We start from the raw sequence: 21322 nt of genomic DNA, 5'->3' as shown, positions 1-21322 counted from the left end.
CCTTAAATGGAGCGCGCCCGGGCGGTGGACGACTGGCAGCAAAAAGAACATGTTGCACCAAATCACACTACGTGTAGCTCATAAAATCATCGATTTCACTTTCCATTTCGAAGGTGGTGGTGGTGGTGGTGGGAGATGAAATGTCTAGAGCTATATAATACAAGCCGGCACGACGACGAGAACCACCCAAAATGCACTCACACTTTTTGGAAAAGTCCCAGCGTTTCGTTTTCGTAATTTGCAACGTCATCATACACAGCAAACTACACACGAGCACGATCGGTTGCAGTTGATGTCGGCGACAAGATTAGCCCCGTGTTATTGGGAGGAAAATGATGAAAATATCCAGCTGCGCGCTGGCTGTGCACACGACTGCCAACAGTACAACCATAACAAGAGCGAACCACTTGAAGGATTATTATAGAAAATAGGGAAAAAATAGGAAAAACATACGCCTGCACTTGACGATTGAGGGAATAGGAGGGAAGTGAAGGAGGCTCTTGGGTGCACATTTTTATGAGTCAACATATAAATGAAGCGGTGGTACCATTCGCTAGTAAATTGTGGCGAGGACCACCAAACGAGCCAGATCACATAACGAGCTGAAATCAAACAACACACTATAATAAGTCGTGTTTCCGTGTTTTCTTCGTGATCTGCCCGGCCATTGCCATACTTAGTGGACGGCTCACAACAGAAAGCATTTCTCTGAGTTTGGCAGTGTGTGCGAAAATTGGCCAAAAATTGTCCCAAAATGAGTTATGATGCGGAGCGATCAAACGATTGCATCACTAAACGAAAGGATGTTGATCTCTCCTTCCTCTATTGGTCCGGAGTCAATCTCAAATCCGGTGCAGTACACCGAAAGACTAAAATGGCAGCAATTTATGAACTCAAAAGATTAAAAAATGGTGTGTAGGAGGCACAAGTTCGTTCCAGCGCAGCGTTGTTGCTCTAGTTTTTGGGGGCGAACGCGAAGTCGAAATTTCAATGACACTTGCACCCAGACTTACAGCAAACGAAGCAAGTTGGCAGCTGGAAGAGGGAGCAGGGAGGGGAAAAGAATGCCATTACCGTCAAGTGGAATTGCTGGCGGAAGCTGACACAAATTTTCAAGAACCTTTCTCCGAGAAGCCGCGTTTGCCGCAGCAATTCGCAGCGTTCGTTGCGAAGCATTTCTCCGTTCCTGAAGATGCGCTTTTTAGTGGAGAGAGAGCTATTTAAAATGTCTTACACAAAGACGTAATTTATGGAGTGAGGATTGATAATGTTGAAGAGTCTTTTTTGTTGGTTCTATTATAAGCAATTGGGGCTTATTAAAAGGGATTAAAAATGTTGGATTGGTACCATTTATTCTACATGTTTGGCCCCAATAAGAAGTGATAGGTTATTCTGGGTGACTACCTTCATTTTTATTGCTCAAAGGAGCGAAACTGGAATGTCAAGAAATACCTGTGAGAATGTGATACCAGATACCAGGTCTGCTTGACACTTAGTTTCAAAATTATAGTCCTCCACTCCTCTTTATACCGGCAAGATCTCTCCCAAGCATTTTCGCCTAGCAAATGTCACATTCGTCATCGCCAGAACGCGTGTCTGTGCTCGCGGTGCAGAATGTTATCCGAAACCAAACCAAGAGAACAAACATCGACACGAGGACGTAGCACTGTGGGGTTTTGGTAGGTTCATATTTCTCCTGGTCCGATCCAAACAATCTGTCCCCGAGAGCTGTTTGTTTGTCGTTTGTTCCTTGCAAACACACACACACAGCCAAACAATAATAACGGAATGGAATCAGTTTGTTTTTGGTTCGGGGCCTCACCTTACAGGGTTTTCCAGGGGTTTTCATAGGAATGGGACACTTCCTTGACTCTTTCCTATTGGAAGAGAGCTTCATATGTTGGAAATTGGACTCTATGGCACCCTTTTAGGACACGCTCCTTGGAAATTCTTATTGCATTTGTGCAACAAGGGTGCTATAGAGTCAAATTCCCATTTCATGAAGTTCATTTCACGTATGAAAGGGTCAATCAAGTGTCCCACAGCTCTGAAAACTCCTGAAAACCCCTGTATTAGCTAATGTCTATTGGGGAGACGACTTTTAATCACTTTTGGGAGGAAAGACATTGAGAAGAAAGAAAAAAAACGTGTCGTGTGTGTGTTGTGTAAAAAATAAGAGCTGCACCTAGCTCAAATGCAATTAACGAAGAGAACAGCACACACTGCAAAGAAAAAGCGGAAAGAAGGATCCCTTGCGGAAGTCGAAACAAAAACACGTGTTCGGTGGCAGCGCCCCGTCATGGTACAGCCATTATGCAAATCTGCAGACAAATAGCGCACGCCCAGAGCCCCACGATTTCTTGCCCAATGCAAACAAAAGCAAACACGGACAACGTTTCTTACTCCCAAAAACAGCGCCTTCCTGCCTGTGTGTTCGGTGGAATTTAATAATTATAGCTTCCGATTGCGATTAGAATTTCAACGGTGCTACCAGGTTTTGCGAAAACTAGACACACACACACACACACACGCACGCACAACTTTGTTGCAAAATGAAAACACGCCACGCCGATATATCTGCAACAGCTTGCTTTCGTGCTTTCCACCCTTCAAGAAAGCGCCCGTTTTTAGCTGCAATTTTCGTTTCGCTTCTTTTTCTTCATCGGCTGCGTGACTTTTTATTGATTCTGATTTGCGGTACCCCACAAGGGACGTGTGCGTGTCAAAACTAAGCAATTCGACGTCCGTGTTTGTGTGTGTGCGTTTTCATTAAACCGGCAATTCTTCGAAAAATCGTTTGATTTTGGCCACAAGTTTCAAGTATGGTTTGCAGCTTTTTGTTTTGCGCCAAAACAGCATTAAGCGGGAGGAATTTAATTAATTGATGTAATAGAAACGACTGCATTAGGTTTTTTTTTGTGTGAGTGGGTTACAATTATTGCTTTTTCTCAACCATGATCAGCGTTTACCTTCTCCCCTTCTGATTGAGAGTGAATTTCATCAATGAAATTACAATTACAGCTCGGGCTCAGTCGAAAAATTAGACGCTGAAAAGTAATTCATCGCAAAAGAAAGTGCTGCACAAAATCAAGCCGTCACCACCCTACACCTCCCAAACTCCCTTCCGCCAAAAGGCAAAATGCAAATGCACCGTATTGTGCACACGTGTTTGCATAATAAAGGCGCCGAAAAGAGAGAGAGAGTGAGAGTGCTTTTCTTTATCCTGCGACTATCACTATCTTGGCCCATTATTATACCTTTATCGGGCCGAAAAAATCGTGACTGTGCTTGGCACACGAACGCTAATCAACTGCCTTAACGATGGCGGGCGGAGCTAAATGCTCAAAGCACAATCAAAGATGTAAAGCGTGGCTTCAGTGAGAAAATGAATTAAAAGCTCCACAACAAAAAAACTAAAAAAAGGGAGAGATTTTTATCGTTGCACAAAATTTTACCAACTCGCACGCGCCTAATGGTCTCGCGGGACCTACAATCAATGTAAGACGACACCTTACTTCTTCAGCGTTGCTTGCTGCGTTCGATTCATTGCGTTAATGATGATGATCGATGCTATCGAAAATTAGGCAAGATATGCTAAATTTACCAACACACTCTGGCGGCGCCTCGCGGGTGAGCATACTTTATGGGACATGCTGCAGATATTGATCAGCAAATCGGTAAATGAAGCATAACGTAGGCGCTTGGGAGCGAAGGTACACAGCCCACTGAAACACCGGCAAATGGCACGGTTCGTTTGGTTCGTATCAAATGTGTCGTTACCTCACCTTTGATGATCGATCAGATCAGATCGGGTTGCTCGCATTACACAATGAGTTTGCTCCACCTGCAAAGGCTACGAAGGAGTAACTTAAGCCCCAACCACCCAACAAAACAACAAGCGAAACCAAGAACAGAACCAATAAATTTTAGGATGAGTTGTTTATTCTAATGTCGAAAAAACAGACTCAAAAACAAATTAAGGCATCGACGAAAAATCCGGACTGGTCGGGTTTTCGATTTGTTGTGCCAGACGGAATTAAATAGCACTAAAAGATGATTAAAAATGCAAACTGATCCACCTGACCAAGCAACTTAATCGATACAGAGACATAAAGCGCGCATGAAAACGGGTGTTACTGGTTTGGAGAGCTTTTAAAGTATGGTTTCGACGGTCCCGTTTCATGTAAATGTTTGGTATCAAATTTTCAAACACACAGGTGTTTTGAGTAGCGTTTTTTATGTAGATTTTTATTTTTCAATCAACCTTTATTGAAAGCATCGATCTGTATTTGTATTTCATACACGAACCCAGAGCCCACTGGGTCGCTGGGCGAACACTGATGCGAGATGAAGCGATATCGAATTCTCAAGGAAATCTTCCGACAGAAGACTGCAAGTGAGCGTACACTTTAACATTCCAGTCACGGAAACCCACACATGCCCACGCAAAACAAGTGCAGAGGAGAGACACACAAGGCTTCTTTCTTTCCGAAAAGATGATCATCAAAATGCAAATTTCAAGTGCACTTTACCGGTGCCGCTGCATGGAAAGCGGGTGCCGGGTCATAATATGGCTCTTCCTCTTCTCACCTGCTCTCTCACACTTTCAAGCCACAGTGCATCCGAATACAAATGCAACAGCAGCTCAACTGGGGCACACGTACACAAAAGAACGCATTTGATTGATAGTGCGTGCTCTTTTGGAGGGGATGAAAGCTGAACCAGTTTACCACTGAACTTCTTCACCACCCACGTGCGCGTGTGAGTGTACGCCACAGAGAGATGAACCTTCACAGTCAATAAACATTTGAATTTGAATAGTACAAAAAGGGTTGCGAGAAGTGTGTGATGCTTTCGAACAGCTGAACTTCACCCTTGACACTCTCGGCACGTCACGGAGAAACTGGAAGAGGTGGATGTAAAATTGGAACGGAACTAGAAGCTTAACAATTAATCAATCTAGATGACGATCTGAGGACCGAGGGAGTGGGTAATGGCAGCTCTCGTTTGTCTACCACTCACGGAGGAAGAGGAAACCAAATCAGAAAACAAGCTAGTTTTTCGTGAGTGCACAAGGAAAGCTTCGGTCAAGGTGCGCAAAGGTGAAGAGCACACACTGTTCTGTCTACAGAAACAAAGCTCTTTCTTCGGCGGTCCTACGGTTTGGAACTCTGGGAGAGGCTTAAAAGTGCATTACAGCACGGATGGTGCTGTGGAGGTTTCTCTGTCTCTCTCTGTCTCTCTGGCAGCAGCCACGTCAAAGATAATTAACGGCACCGATCTCATTTGCATTCACGGGTTTCAATCATGGCGGTGTGCGGGCTCACACCAAACGACGCCTTGCCGAGTGCAACGAGTGCCGGCAGTAAATTAAGAAAGCATCACCACAGAGGGCTATTTTTTCTTCTATATCACCAGATTTTAAAAGGGAAAAGGTGAACGCGCTTAATAAAACAGACAGCCGCCATACGTCAATTAAATTTAAAAAAAATCAAACAAAATGTACGGCAACAAGACGTGTCCACCAGGTGAGTTGTGACAGTTAAAGGAAAAGTTCCTCCCAAAAAGGGCTTTTTTAAAGAGAGGAAAAGGGCAGCAACGACTGGTGTGAAGCAAGTTGTCCCGGCTACATCTTGAAGGTCGTACACTAAACGAATACTAAAAAAGCGTTTACATGTTAATATCAGTGGGCCAAGTTGTTGAAGGGTGTTGAAAGCTCTACCTGCTCCCAGAAGAAAGGCGGCAAAAGCCTACGCGAGAGAAGTTTAATGAGTGCCACCGTAGGGTGTGTAGTAGAGTGTATCATTTGGTGTTCCAATCCGTTTATTCTCATTGTCAGCTTGGGTGACCGTGTTAGGACTGTGTTTGGGCGATGGCAGACCAAGGATGGCGGCTGGCGGCTAAGTGACAGCACGCGGACAAGTGTCTTAATTGTCACAGAAGGCAAACGGTATATGGTAATGGGCAGCGGGTAGAGAGTTGCATTTCCTGTTTCAGAACCGAACGAAATGAATATCTATTTCTGGCTGTTGTTGATCTGTTGTATGGACTTCAGAAGACAACACAAGCTGCAGAAAGGGTAAAGAATGAAGAATTGATGCTATTTATAACAACTACAATAAAAAAAAACATAATAACTGAAGTGAAGATAGATGCATTACATTAGGAAATTCGGAGATTACTAGCCCAAACAGGTATTGAAAGAGAAGACTGTCTAAGACTTTGTCTTTTTGGAGATAAGCTATGAACATTCTAAACACACCAGGCACATAAATTGTAGATCGCTAGCGAACTTAGATCAAGACATTAGCCACATGGTTTACCGTTTATAAGCTAAACAGTTATCTTTTTCCAAAACTATATCTCGATAAGCGAGTTTACTCTCGATGGGCTCACTTTGCATGCCGATTAGCTTATTCAAAGTTATTTAGATCACTCGTGAGTTTGATAAATCTAATGAGAGTTATATCTCGATGAGTGATTGAACTCTTCGCGTCTGCTAGCAACTCATGCGAAGAGAAGTAAATCATGTGTGAGTCAAGTATCTCTTTAAAGATTTTACTATTGATGAGTGTTCAGCATGTCATCTGTTCCGATGAGCAACTCTGACACTGTTTTAATGACTCATGACTCTTTCAAAGTAAGTTGATGATCTGATTTGCCATTCAATCAGAATTGACTTAAGCTAAACGTGACTATTTTCATCATTAAAATCCAATATGCTTTTGAAGGACGTTTGAGGAGACATTTCTACAGGATAATCTCTAGGATAGTGTACGATTTCTCAGAGGCATGTGGAAATCATTATGTTTGTACTCATCAATCATATTTGCACTATCTTTGAAAGGTTTTCAATATCTTCATGATGATCAAAGACACATTGAACCATCAGGCATATGTTTCACAAGCTTGAACACCAAGGAATTCATGCAAATCACCATATGCTCGGCCCGTAAGATCATTGCCATTTCCCAAAAAGAGTGCTCACCACACCAAACCGTAACCTTCAGGGTCTCCCAAAAAAGGGTAGTGCACGCAAAACGAAAAGCGCTCCACGCTTCAAAGCACACACCGGCAAAACACACAACAAAACTGGGACACAGCGCTTAGATCATTCATCAACCAGTCACGTTTTACGACGGTTGCAGGTCGTCTTCGGGTCAGAGCAAAACATATAGCGTACATCACAAAGGTTACAGACACGGGAGAGTACCGTACGAAGTACGGCGACAAGACGCCGTCGCTCCATATTGAGTTTCCGAAAAACTGGAGCAAAACCTACTGAACCTAACCCACCCAAAAGCAACCGGAATGCAACATGAGTGTGCACTACATGTGCACTACAACACATACTCACTAAACCTGATTCCCAGCCCATCGTGGCACATTCCTGTATGACTGATTTTGGAAGATTACAAGCAGTACGGGATTGGACGGCAACATACACCGAGGGCGGTGACAGTAGCAGAAAAGCCGCAGCCGTTTACGCAACAGAGCGAGAGAACAGGTACCCTTCCGAACCTGTGCGTGTTGAAAACCCAAGACCCAGGTTGAGTTGGTGATGAAATTATGATGTAGAGAAAAGTGCCGCAGTTTTTTCCTCTGTATGCGAGTTGGCCCTGCTTGAGAACGTGTGAAAATATCAACGCAAAACGATGACACGATTAACGATTCTCTCCAAGTTATAGACAGTTTTACAACACACGCAGCGCGTTCTTTATGATGTCTTAATGTAAAATGTGATCTGTTTAAATTAATTTCTAACACATCCACGAACTTCTTTACTCATCCCAAGTATCAAAACTTGCCATAAAATGTGACGGAAAGTATTTATGTTAACACATACTTTGGGCAGAGTTCGGTAGTTTTATGCTGATGCGTCATTTACGGCCGCCAGAAGCTGCTCAGACGCAGTCGGTGTATATCGACACCTTTCCACCATAAAACACATCTCTTACATACGCAAGAAAAAATGATGTGATAAATGTACGAGACACAACGACCCTGCTGATGCCCCTCAACACAAGACCTTCCCTACGGACAAGATAACGAGTTTCGACGGAGACTCTTCGCAAGACATTTCGGAACCCATAAACGCAGTTCGCTCGGTGTGTCATAATAATGTTCTACCGTCCTGCAGGTAGAGTTATCAGGTGGGCGCCTCGTTACAGCAGGCGACGAATAAAAAGAAGGAAAGAAGAAAATCATACATACGCAACCAGAAATCGTAACACAGCGTTTGATAGCAGCGAACAACCTCGCTCTGATAGGTGTACAAATGGAGTGGGAGGCATGAAAAAAGTACGGAATAATATCGGCACGTTTCGTTCTCTGGAGTCAAACAATTCTACCATCGCGCCGCGAAATGTCTTCCAACAATTATCACCAAGGGCCAATGATTTCTTCGCGAACGTGGCATTGAAAGGCAAGCCTGGGCAAGGTCACCTACCGTAAGATAACCCGCCGTGTGTGTAATTGACTTTGGAAATTAAATAAATTATTGCCTCACCCGGATTGTTCGTGCGGTGAATTGTTAAATCACCAATTTCTCTCTCGACTTCGTCGTCTTCACAATCGTCGGTGCTAATGAAGAGAGACAATCGTCGCGGGCAGCGAAACAAAGACACGCTCCAAAAGAAGAAGTTGGATTTGGGAAATGGGGAAAACTTCCATACCATTTTCCAGGCCAAAAGCATAAGGAAAGTAAGCTAATTTTTGTGTGAGAAAATGCTCTGACATTGGGGAGCTGTGTACGACAACGAGTGATCGCACACTCTGTGAGCTACTGAGTGATCCACCCAGTCTAATGTTCACATCATCTTTCTCATGTGTAACCCCGAACCTACACCTTGTTTCGTTAATCACCCTTTTCGGGAGGCAAAAAAGCAGCAAGCGAAAACAAAACACCGAGCTGAATTAACCAGTTGCATATCGAGTTTTCTATTTCCCGCCGGGTCTCAGCATCTTTTCGAACTTCCAACTGACACATCTTCTTAATTGGCTTGTGCACGATAAAAAGACAGATCTAGTACACCAGTCTAGTTGGGATTGACTTGCGAGACACAACGTACACAGTAGCGCAGAAAAGGAACAGAAGGTGATTTCGTCTCATTTCGTCACCAGTGTCAGGTTGATTTGTTCCTAGCAAATACAATCTATTAGTACAGCTCGTTCTTGTCTACCATTGGGACCTGCCTCACTGCGTTAATTAATTCCATGAGTTAATCATTAGCGTCAATCGACTGGGAGCGAACAAGCGAGGACCGATCTTAGCAGAATTAGTGAGACATGGTTTTGCTGGCTTTGGTGACCTTTTGTGCATGCTTTGTTGGCCCTAGATGAAGCTAGTTTTGTTGGATAAATGAAGGCAATTAAATTAGATGAATGAATCAATTATGTCATGTTGTAAACTTCATTCATCAAATAAAATTGTAATATTTTGTTCCCCCTTTTTCACCATAAAGCAAAAAAAAAAAACAAAATACGCAACAGATAAAGCAAACTGTTCAATATCGAACTTACATAAAACACTAAAACACTAAAGTGTTTTACAGCCCCCGATTGTTGGTCAGCAATTTTACCTTCCATACTAACCGATAACATGATTTCATGAACCCCTTTCCCTCAAATGCTGCTATAAACTGTGTTACACCCACTGCCCACATTCGAGGTGGCGCATCGGGACACGTCACAGATTAGGTTAGTAGTGTGTGGAAGGTTGTTATTCCACTGTTCCTCCCATTCCAACCCAACAACCCCTCGTCGTTAGCATCGTTCGCCGCGGATCGTTCTCGCTCGTTGCACTTACTTGATCACAGCGGATGTAATCCATGCTGTTCATGTTGTTGTTGTTGTTGTTGTGGGGTTCGTTGATGCCCTGTGATGCTCACTTTATTTCAGGTGTTGCTGGGTTGCGTCCCCCCCATTCGGTTAGCTTCTCATTCAACTCTTTCACAAAAATTGATTAGCAAAGTGAGACGACGCAAATGGACGGCATTTCCACCCTTGCTCAGCAATTGATTTTAACATGTGATCAACACACCACAGCACACTCAAACTACACTCGGCCTGATCGGCCACTCAGAACGGACACTTTATTTATAAACATACACACACCGCGTGGCACAGGATCGGACGTTGAAGCATTGATTTGGGATCACAGACACGCGGGCCAGAGAGACGACCAATGGCGACTGATTAAACCGGGCGTTATATTTTTATTTTAATTACAACACTTTTTTTTATAACTCGGCTTAGTTTTAATGCTCGCCGACGAGCCGGGCGAAATTTGACTTGACACTTTCACTCTACCGTGCCGTGAACTCTACACTCAGACCACCCCACACCATCTCCACTGCTAATTGGGGGAATTTATCTCGTCGCGAGAGAAAGCTTTTCCACTTTTCCACTCGATCAATCAGCGAGTGACGAGCGCGACCGAGCCGGCGGACGGTAATTTCCAACTTTGAACAGATAAATACTAACTCCCTCCGACAGTTAGTTTAGGTTGAAGTTGCTAGTGAGACTAATTTGCGGCAACGACACTCCTCACAGCGATCGTGCAGTGGGTTTCAATAACAACTTTGACGTTTGGTGTCAACGCAGCACACGTAACGCACACAGATGAAAGTAGCAAATTCTATTGCGCATCCGACAACGAGGCACTTTTCAAACCTTTTTTATTATAACCACTTTAGAATTTACAACGCGTTGTATGATTTATGGAAATTTCCCAAAAACAAAACGTTTGCTTTCACTGTAACTGTGCACGTGTGGTGTGCGCTAGAGAGACACACACCAAAAACGCGTCCCGAATACCGTCACTAACGCCGTGAACTTGCCAAATGACACCCACCACTACCACACGGTTTGTGTGTCCGGCGTTTTTCGAAGCTACGCTCAAAACAATACCGCCCCACACACTATCACAACGCCAAACACACAACGCTCGCCGGCAGTGTACAGAGTGTAACAACCACGGAGAGAGCTGCGGCGGAAGAGTAGTCGGAAAAGAGATCTGTTTCGTTTGTATTTTGTTCCGTTCCCTCTCCCTTCATTACCATCTACTTTCTTTCTCGCTCTCTCTTTCTCTCGCTCTGAATCTACACTTGCATGGTGCAGTACACAGCGCATGCTCTAAGTATAGTATTGCGGGGAGATGTGATCTTCTGTAAAAAGGCAGGGCAAAAACGAGCTGAGGTAGGGCACTCTCTCCTTGGCTTGGCCCACAACCGAGATAGGGTGATGGTGATCTGCTTCAACTTGAAAACAACGAAAACCAGCACACACCAACCACTGTCTCCCAGAGCCAGAGGTGATCTTTCCAATACGGCAGGAGAGCTTGTTGGATGCTCTCCTCGATAGTGCACAGAGAGCGCTGTTGGTGGTTGTGTGCAACTTCGGGTCTACCTTTTTCCATCAAACGGATCATTAAATTCATCCCACACGCGAGCACGAGATGGCAAAGTAGAATAATAATTCTATATCCTTCTCACTCTCTCTCTCCCTATTTCTCCCTCTATCTCTAGTTGTCTGATAGCAACCCAAATTCTACGTGCAGGGGCCGCCGTACCAAATGGATCGCAGTTTGATCGGACGGTGGCGTTATCGGTTTCCTCAACCGAAACGTAAAAAGCCCTCCGGCGGTACACAAAAAAGGGGTCGCCTGTTACCGGGGTCTGTTCATTTTTTTTCATCACGAAAGGGTTTACATTTTTCCCTATGGTGGGGAAAAGCCCTCGATCGCTACTCTCCGAAAGAGCCGATCGGTTGTGAGTCCCCGAAGAGCGCCCTACACAAAACCGTTCAATCATACTCGAATACCCTTGTGGTTATGCCTTCTTTCTTCCCCCCCTCGTTTAGGGTTGCGTGTCTGCAGCTCTAAAAAGCCCCTCCACAATTGCAAAACGATCGACGTCCTGGTCCAACACACTAGACCGAACGAAACATTTTTGTGAGAGCACTCGCGCTACATGCACCTTATTTTTTATTTTTCAACCGTCATTATCATCTCTCATGATCAGCTGATGATTGCTGCTGGGCACCTCCCGACCCCGCCGCACTCACCGGATGTAACGGATGGGCGGAACTGAGGGAAAGACCGAGCGAAAGAGAGACACCCCGTGGAAGCATATTGGCATTCGGCACCACCAGTACACAGCACTTGAACGGGGGGGTTGCAATTAGGGAGATCCTAAAATGAAAACGTAATAACGGGGATCGATCGGTTCCGTTCGCGAAGGATGATGGGATACTTTCCCTTTCTTGCTGTAGCGAGGCTTGAGGGTGGGGTTTTTGAGGTCTCCCTTCAAGCCTACGTATCGCATACGGGGACTGCTATTACATTATGTTGCTGCAGGAGCATTTTGATAAATAAATTATAGATTAACCTTTGAAGCATCCGCAATTGCGATCCATTTGCAAGGTTTCATTTTACTATGCAATTATAAGTGAATTGTAAGTGAAATTTCAAGCGGAAATCTTTATTTATATGATTGTGTAGACGAGATTTCAACATATTTTGACCATTTTGCATAGCTTTAGATTTTTATCCTCACCGTCCCGCGGAATAAGCATATAAATCATGCTCACAATCGAACCATTTGTAAAACATACGAACAGAAAACGATTTCGCATCACACATGGGCAGCCTATGCTGCTATGAATGTTTCTTCTCACTTTGTCATCGGGAAGAAATTGACGCCCACCGGCATGGGAAACGCGAAAAAGCCCGGAATGCTGGTGGGCGTTAGTTTCATTCTTCTTTTGTAACAGGGTCCGAATTCCCTTGCCAAATTGGATGGTTCTCGAAACAGGTTATTCATTCACCGGCAAATGCTGCTGGCAAAACTGCGCTCCAAATGATACCCGCACCTTTGGCTCCAAACGAAACATAACGAAGAAGTACATCGTCAAGGTCGTTTGGGAAGGTTTCGTAACCGCGCACACATACACGCAAGGAAATTTATAACATCGGGAGAAGCGAGGTGGTTGAGAGGAGTTTGGAGGGATGTATTTGGCAAAGGATTTATGGGGCAAATTTATGATAACTGTTAGCAGAACATGGATATAACTGCAAATGAGGTATAGAGAACATTATCTATTGGGTAGGCTATAAAGTAGACCACATTTGGTTTTATTCTGGAGGTAGAATATGTTTTGCAAGAAGAAAAATTGAACAAAAACATTTAATCTCCAATAAACTGTAGTTTAGCTGGTCTCGTGGCTACTCGTACGACGTAACAACATGCCCGTCATGGGTTCAAGCCCCAAATGGACCGTGCAGCCATACGTAGGACTGACTATCCTGCTATTGGGGGTAAACCATTAGTCACTGAAAGCCAACCCTAAAAGTAGTACATGCAGGCCTTGACCGACATCGGTTGTAGAGCCAAAGAAGAAAAAGAAGAAGAAGAAACTGTAACACAATAGCATTTTATAACTGAAAATATGTAAAAGGCTCAGTCGTAAGCATTGAATAACATTTCAAACTTATTTTAAAAATAATTTACAATATAGTTAAACTGTATCACATTGCAGTGCAATGAAAATCATTACATCCAATTGTTTGCGCACATTGTATGCGCAGCCTTAGCCAAGACACAAACAACTGTTCTACGAACAGTTGTGCTACGAATATAACACGCTTAGCCGAGACACTTACCCTGTTGTTCAAGCCTTCGTAGTTCTTTCCCCGCTTCAGAGAGGGCGCTCGGATGACGACTTCATTCATTTTCGGTCACACTCTCTGCCGACGGCACACGGGCAAGCGAAGCGAAGAGAGCAGCAGCAGCAGCAAGAGAGCATGCGAGCGGGCTGCCTTTTAAGTACGGTTCACACACAAGACACGATGTTTTGTCAGCACATGTTGCGCAAACGGGCACCGGTTTTTTTTTTTGCTGTTGTTATTGCTTTTCACTAACACTCACGATGTTACACGATCACCGATCAAACTGTGACACCTTTATGCGTAATAATAATAAAAACCTAATGAAATAAAACGAATAAATATAAAAATTAATATCAAACTTTAATCAACCACTCACTGAAGCTCTCATAAATTACATTAGATAAACACAAACACACAACACATTTCTTGATTGTTGGTTTTCACTTGAACCATTTCACTCCACTATCTTCAACATCAGTTACGGTTATGGATTTATCTTAAGCAGCAAAGACTGCTGCCGCCGCCACATCACCACACCACCATCAACAATCGCAAGGAAAATGCACTCTGGAACATCTGAAACGGAAAGGAAGCGGAATAAAAGGTTAAACACACATTACTTAACGATCGGCCGGATGTGATACGTCTTAATTAGATCAAGTTTCGTGCGCGGCAGGCACACACACACACACAACAGGCAAAACACGAATAAAACCCCAAACGCAATATTGCTTGCGGATGCTTTTTATAATCAATTTCCCATCGATCGGAGGGAGGCGCATGGCAGGATGATGATCGTCGTGAACGCACGCAAAACGGAAACAAAAACAAAACGACAAAAGTGGAAATAACACAAACGATCATCCACGATCATGAAAGTACGGGGGAGAGTGGAAGGTGCATAACGAGATGACGATGCCACTAGAATGGACGAAGACTTGAGAAAGCCGCGTGTGTACTGCCGCCTAAATCTTATTGGCGGTGGCATTAAAAACAAACACGAGATCGTTTCCGGCGTCGTTTCAATCTTCGGTAAACCGGTTTTGGTCCTTCGAACCTAAACAAATCTCGAAAGATTTTCTCGTCCCAACGCATCAACGCAAAGGGGGCCAGGCCACAGGCAAGAATCAACATTTGGCAGCCAATTTATCTTCCAAGCGTCGTTTTGCCTCCAGATCGTCTGGTTGTGTTTGTTTGGTGGATGACCACTTCATGGGCGTTGAACGAAAGTAAAAAAAGAGTGATTTTTTTATTTCGCACCAAACCACACGAATGATTTCGCAATCGGCTGCCTACTTTGCCGGAACGATCGAATGAGTTGTAAAGGAAGAAAAAGGTCAATCGCGAATTATGAACTGCCAATAAAAAAAGGCGAACTCGCGCAGTGGGTCTTACCGAAAACGGTGAAAAAAAGCGACGTACACAAACAATCATTGGAGGTACTGGAACTTGAAGATTACGTAGGACGTGGAGAACTGACGTATTAACACTTGGGAGGTTACCCTGAAGTGATTACACTTCGATACAGCTCTTATCTCAAGATGAATCTTTTTTGATGTAGTTTATGGAGTACACATCGAGTTTGAGATACGTGTACACAAGATTATCTACACGAGTTAAATAAATTACCGTCACAGCAAAGCTGCAACCCAAATTTCCAATTTGAACAAATCCCACATAGAAAAAAACGATGGTGTTAAATGTTCCACATTCCGGCGTCAATCAGAATGATTCGATGCTTGAAATTTCAATCTCCAACGAAACGATGCCCGATTAAATCACTGAAGAGGAATGTAATCTGATTGCTACGCAATCAAGCCGGCCGGATTTTGGTGCCTTGAGGCACCTTCGAATTCACCCAGTGCAAGAGAGCTTTCGACATTGAATGTACTGACCTACCCAAAAGAAAGCAGAGACGAAGAAAAAGCGAAGAAAGTTATCGAAATAAACCGAGATCGGATAAAGATTGTTTTTTTTCTTCTCATGTCTGAGCTTTCTGTGCTTTCTTTTGCACCGGGGTATGGGCGTCTTCGGACCATCTTCCGTGACCTTGAGATGACTTTCTATTGACGTCGGATGTTTGCTGTTGGGATTCTTTTGGGGCAGCAAAAATGGTGGAGTGGTCCTTAGAAAATGGTGAACCTTCATCATTTGATAGCAGTCTTGAGCAGGGAGACACATAAAAAACAGAGAACCCCTACTCCTTTCTTATGATTTTCGTAAACCTTCCATGGTCAATAGCGCTTCGGAAAGGAATTGCGCAAATAAACAGACATCTTCCCATGCTTGTCGTTGACAGCTGGACAAGAATTTATGAAACACCATTCCGTAAATGGGGCCCAGTTATGGCATTGAGGATTTAAGGTTTGTTTGGGAGGGGTGAAGCGCATTAGTACACCCGTTAGAGGGTTCTTCGTTTTTTGTGTGTGTGTGTGGAGCTGTTGGTAAAGCGGTAGCTCCTTTTTTATGTTTCTGTGACTCAAATCCAATGCTTTACGCAAACGCAACATATCTAAAGGAATCTCTTCCTTATTACCCAAGCAGCTTTATTGCTCCAATTTAGCAGGTTACACACACTTCAAAGAAATTCTTGATAGCAACGGTATCTGAAGATTACAGAGAACACATTAATCCTTCCTTGAACCTATATCAACTTCTTCGTCTTAACAGTATCAGATAAAAAATGCGAACCAAAAAGCGATTTTTTTCTATTTCGTCACAACGGCAACAACCCTTTCAAACAACCACCATAAAATACGCCATCGAGACACTACCAAATGCCGTTCCTCGATCAAAGGTTAGTGACTTGGTGGGTGAACTACGGAAGAGCCCAGTTACGACGCGATAACAGCAACAGCAGCAGGTTCCATTTCCCGTATTCACAGAACCACCAAGTCAGGAAGAGACGAACGATCAAAACCGGGTTGGTGCGTCATTATTTTTATCATCGCTTGGAAAAGGGCAGGGTATATGCGCCGTGGGCCAACCACCTTGCACGTAAGAACATGCACCTTACACCACACACACACACCATCTGCCAGCTGGTTGCAGTTCGATTCCGTTAACTGCGAGCGAAAAGATACCCCAAGGTCACACCCGGAGCGGCCACGCGAGTGCCGCCGCAGTACAACCCAAACCCGTTTTCTTTACAGGCGCGCGCGCGCACGATAAGCCAGTCCCCGTCCTCCCGGGCTCCGCATGTTCGATTGCTTTTGGGTTCACGAATACATCCCAACACACATAAACACACCAGTTTGAATGTGCAGTTCAGCTGCATGCGTTGTTTGTGCAAATGTTGATGCAGCGACAGCGGACATACGATAAAGGAAAGGAACGGGGTTCGACGAGAGCCTGACAACGCCAGTTGCAGTTGGAGGCTTACGGTAAACGGGATCGGTTTGTTTGGCCACAAAACGGGAACGAGTACGCGAGCGTTAATGCTGCTCGTTCAAATAAATACATTCGATTGCCGTTTCCGTTTTTATCCCCATTCTCTTGTGGCAAACAATTTGACCAAGAATAAACAGTGCAGCTGTCAGGGGGCGATTAGCTCTGTTGCGCCTTAAATGGATATTAATTGATGTCGCTTTATGTCTTGCGAGCGTCTCGCTGTGGAAGGATGACTGAGGCCATTAAATTGTTACAGGTTTATGGTTTCTTAAAGCACTTTAAAGACGTCCAAACGAGCTCATACAATGTTGTCATCTAGATCTGTACATACACACTACACTATCGGACTCTTGAGCTTAAAGATGTTCCAACCAATGCACAACAGACTGAACCAGCGTGTCTGCTGGAACCAGCTACTCTAACACTAATCGCTTGTGTCTAGAACAAATCGCTCCGGTAGAATATATCTTCTTGCCTGGAGTTCGCTCTTCAACCATTACCAACCGGCCGACAAACAAATCAATCAACATCCACCGACGGGTAATTGCATTAAGACGCAATAATATTTATTGTCCTTTATGTGTGTACACACCCGTTGGGTGCACCAACCCAGAAATTGAATCGTTTCTTTCAGCTGGGGACTGCCGACCCGGCAACAAATAAACTCGGATTAATCTTTCGCACAAATGGGCGAGAAACGATGCACATAAATGGTAATGCACGACATCGATCACGGGAAACTTCTGAGTTTAATGGAACAGTTGATTGGATGGAATAATGGGAAGCGCATCGTACACCGTTCGTCGTCCACTGCTGGATGACTCAGAAGGGTATCTCCCGTCTGAAGATGGCGTTAGTTGTAATGGATGGAATTCTCCACATTTTTGCAAATTTGTAATTATATCTCAGAATAGGATCTAGATCTGAGATAAACTTGAATAAACAACACCCAAAAGCTTACAACTTAAATGCCAAAGCTAACTTGCGCACTTCCTCTATCATTCATCATGCTCGCAAGAAGGATCGCTAAATGAAACAAGTGTTAACGTCAGCATCATTAGCTCTATCAATCATGGTGCGGAAGGGGAACGAATTCTTTACCAAACCCGGCTGCTCGCCAGAGTCGTAATTACTTGGCCTGGCTTTGCTATACTCAAACATAGTAACAAAAAAAACATCATTGGCGCCAAACATTGCACGTCTGGCTTCCGTATTTAAGCACAAATAGCCTGGTTCAAGAGCTACATAAGGACCAAAAGTAGGTATGGCTGAATGATTGACTGCTGCTTTGTAGAAACAAGCACAATACCCAATGTATAATGTAATTATCTTCGATGTTTTATAGAAAAATATCTTTACAAACTACACATTTGAATTATATGCCGACATGCAGACATAAAAAAGGCAAACTCTTCTTGAACCCTCGTCCAGCAAAGAGGTCGGCCCATTTTTCATAAAGTTTCTCCACCACAAACGCGCGACAGCGATTTCCTGATCTGTTTTCTCCCTTTTTAGCGTCTCATCGCTCATTACAACTTCGATGCTGCAAAAGCGCTTACCGCATTGCAGATGGAAAATCATCCGCCCAAAAATCAAATCCTTCCCGAGAGAGCAAAAAAAAAAAAAAAAAAAGAAAAAGCCCCTACTCGCTCCTCAATTTTTGCATAATTGCACGTTTTGCAAGTTTCTTTCTTATATGGGTTTGGATAAATTCACCCCCCAATTGGTTATCTTGGTCATCTGTCGGGTTGCGCAACACGGGTCTTCCAACCCGGAGTGGAAAACGTCATTTCCTTTTCGATGCTGTTTTTTTTGGGAGATGAAGACGCTATGATTTTCTCTTCTCCATCAATGCAATATGCTGCCACAAAGGAAGTTTTAATCCAACGATCTTCTGGGGTACGTTTCATACCTCCATTCCATTCCCAAGGTTTCGCCGCCATGTGCTCGAAAGCTCGCCACTTGGTGCGTGATTATTGTTTAGGGTTTAACGCGTCGGATTAGATTTGGCGAAAATATGACGGCAGACGAAGTAAACGGATGGAAGGAAATTGAAATACTTTAAAAGCTTTACGGTGCTGCTGCCCGCTCAGCGAAAAATAGCTAATAGAGCTCTGGTCAAAAATTGGAAGCAAACGTAACCAGCCGTTTGGAGAAGCACAAAAGCGTACGAGTGTTGGATGCTGTCTTATTAAAAGTTGGAAGTAAAAATAAAACAAATCTGTAAGAAGTGAACCCGCTTTCACTTGCTTCCTCCATTCAAAAAATAAAAAGAAAAGAAGATTCATGTCGCGATTGTCCCGCGGACGTGTTACAGCAACGCCATGGATCGATGGACCAAAACAAAAGCATCTTCCTCCTTTCCGACCAAATGCCCACGGACCCGATGGACCGGTCAGATGTCCGAAAAGCGCCAAGCAAAATAAGACATTAAGCGAGTGAAATGGACGTGAAATATACATCCGATTGATACCGCGCGGTTGCGCGTCACCACCGTGGAATATCGAGATGGACAACCGAAACATGGTTGAAAATCGTTGCGAAGATGCATAGGCTCCCATTAAGTAACACCCCTGGACAAGGGAAGTAATCACACCGAAAGGGTGCAAAATGGCAACGCACAACTCCGAAATTTTCCTCCGTTTCGGTCACATAACGATCGCACACCCGTGTGGACAACAATGTTACATTAAAACTCACTTGCGATCACGAGATCGCGACAAAAGAGAGGCACCCCGAACCCAAAATCCTTACGTCTTCATTATCATTTGTCAGCCCATTTGGGACGGCCGACATCGTGCCGGGGAGTCTCTAAAAGCGTACCAACTCCGGCCGGGTGATTGTTTGTTAATGTCTATTGCAACGAGCGTTTGGAAGTTCCGGCTGACAGTTCAGTTCGGCCCAGCAAGTGCTACTTCAGAAAAGGTTCCTAACAAACCGTACCAGACCTTGATGGGTGCAAAAGTGGTCCGATCTTGCTATCGGTACCAGGCTTTAACGAGCTGTAGACATCAGAGGTAATCTACTACCCCCCAGGGGGATGGGACCCATCTAGATAGGTGCCACTGTGCAAATGGGGTTTTGAAGTTTGAGAAAGTTTGTTTTCTACCCGACACGGCCATTCATTTGCATACAAAAGCCCGAAAGGGAAAACTGAACCTCAAGACACGTCCAGGGTGTTCCGTAGAAAAGGTGCCGGTTACTCCACACAGACGAAGGTACCATTAAGTCTGTTCGGCCCATCATTAAGTTCGAGATTTATTTTGTCCACAAGGACTGACAACACGACAGTTGGTGGTAATTAAAGGTGGACACCTTGTGAGCTTCCGACAATGAGACTCGAACCCGAATCGATCGGTCAAAGTCTAAGACTTGGTATCCAGCCAACTACCTGAAAGTCGCCAAGAAAATGGTTCAGGAAAGACCCAACAGTATTGAGAGTTGAGAACAAATAAGGGGGAAGACTTAAACGTTTCAGCTTCCGGAACAGACACACAAACACACACACACACACACACACACGCGCGGAAATGGACAAGAGAGTGAAAGTATGAAAAACCTACGGAACCGTGAAATTGATGCCTTCTTTCATCCAACTCTTATAGACAAGATGCGGCTGCAGTTGCTGCCGTTACGAAGGGATGTGTGAAGAATGCAGGAAGTAACCGCACGACGAGAGCACCAGTAGAAGACAGATCTCTTCAGCTACCCGCTAACGAACCGTTTGCTTCAAAACGATATTCAATCGATCCAGCCACCCAGGCTTTGGGATACATTTCAATTTAACGCACTGCACGCACGCACGCAATAGTGAAGAGAAAGATCTCTCCGTGTGTTTCTATTTCTGGAAGATCACGAACGCTTGTGGTTGTGTTACGACGAATTTGCGTACGAGTAGCGGTACAGCTGTGGTCAAAATGGTAATAGATATCCGTACGCGTTTCCTGTACGCTAAGAGGTACCTAAACACACAGTGGCGTTTGTACGTCGATGCCGGAAGCTTTTGGATTTCAGTTATCTTCTTCTCTATGAACCGTGTGTAAGGTTCAAGGGAAAGCAAAACATCACTGATCGTTTGACACATTAGCAAATCATTTAGTTTGTATTTATCATTAACATGTTGAGTCAAAAAACTGGTTCCGTTTCAAGTTTGCCAACATGATGCCTAGCATTATATCACATTCTAGCCAACTTCCAAATGCTTCTCAACGGTTGGAACCTCATCTGCGCAGCTTAATCCGACTGGAAATTTATATTCTCACA

General features: G+C 44.1%; 1 protein-coding gene across 1 annotated transcript in view; it reads right to left on the bottom strand.

Annotated features, from left to right (window-relative positions):
* The window catches only part of LOC120904711, a 108695-nt gene that overhangs the window by 52102 nt on the left and 35271 nt on the right, over window positions 1-21322 (bottom strand). Inside the window, exon 2 of the mRNA XM_040314944.1 lies at window positions 13664-13986. Coding sequence (XP_040170878.1) covers window positions 13664-13732 — 69 coding nt within the window. The 5' untranslated portion in view covers window positions 13733-13986. The remainder of the gene's footprint in view (window positions 1-13663; window positions 13987-21322) is intronic.

The sequence above is a fragment of the Anopheles arabiensis genome, chromosome 3 (assembly GCF_016920715.1).
Source record: "Anopheles arabiensis isolate DONGOLA chromosome 3, AaraD3, whole genome shotgun sequence".
Lineage (NCBI taxonomy): Eukaryota > Metazoa > Arthropoda > Insecta > Diptera > Culicidae > Anopheles > Anopheles arabiensis.
This window is presented reverse-complemented; position numbering and strand designations above follow the sequence as displayed.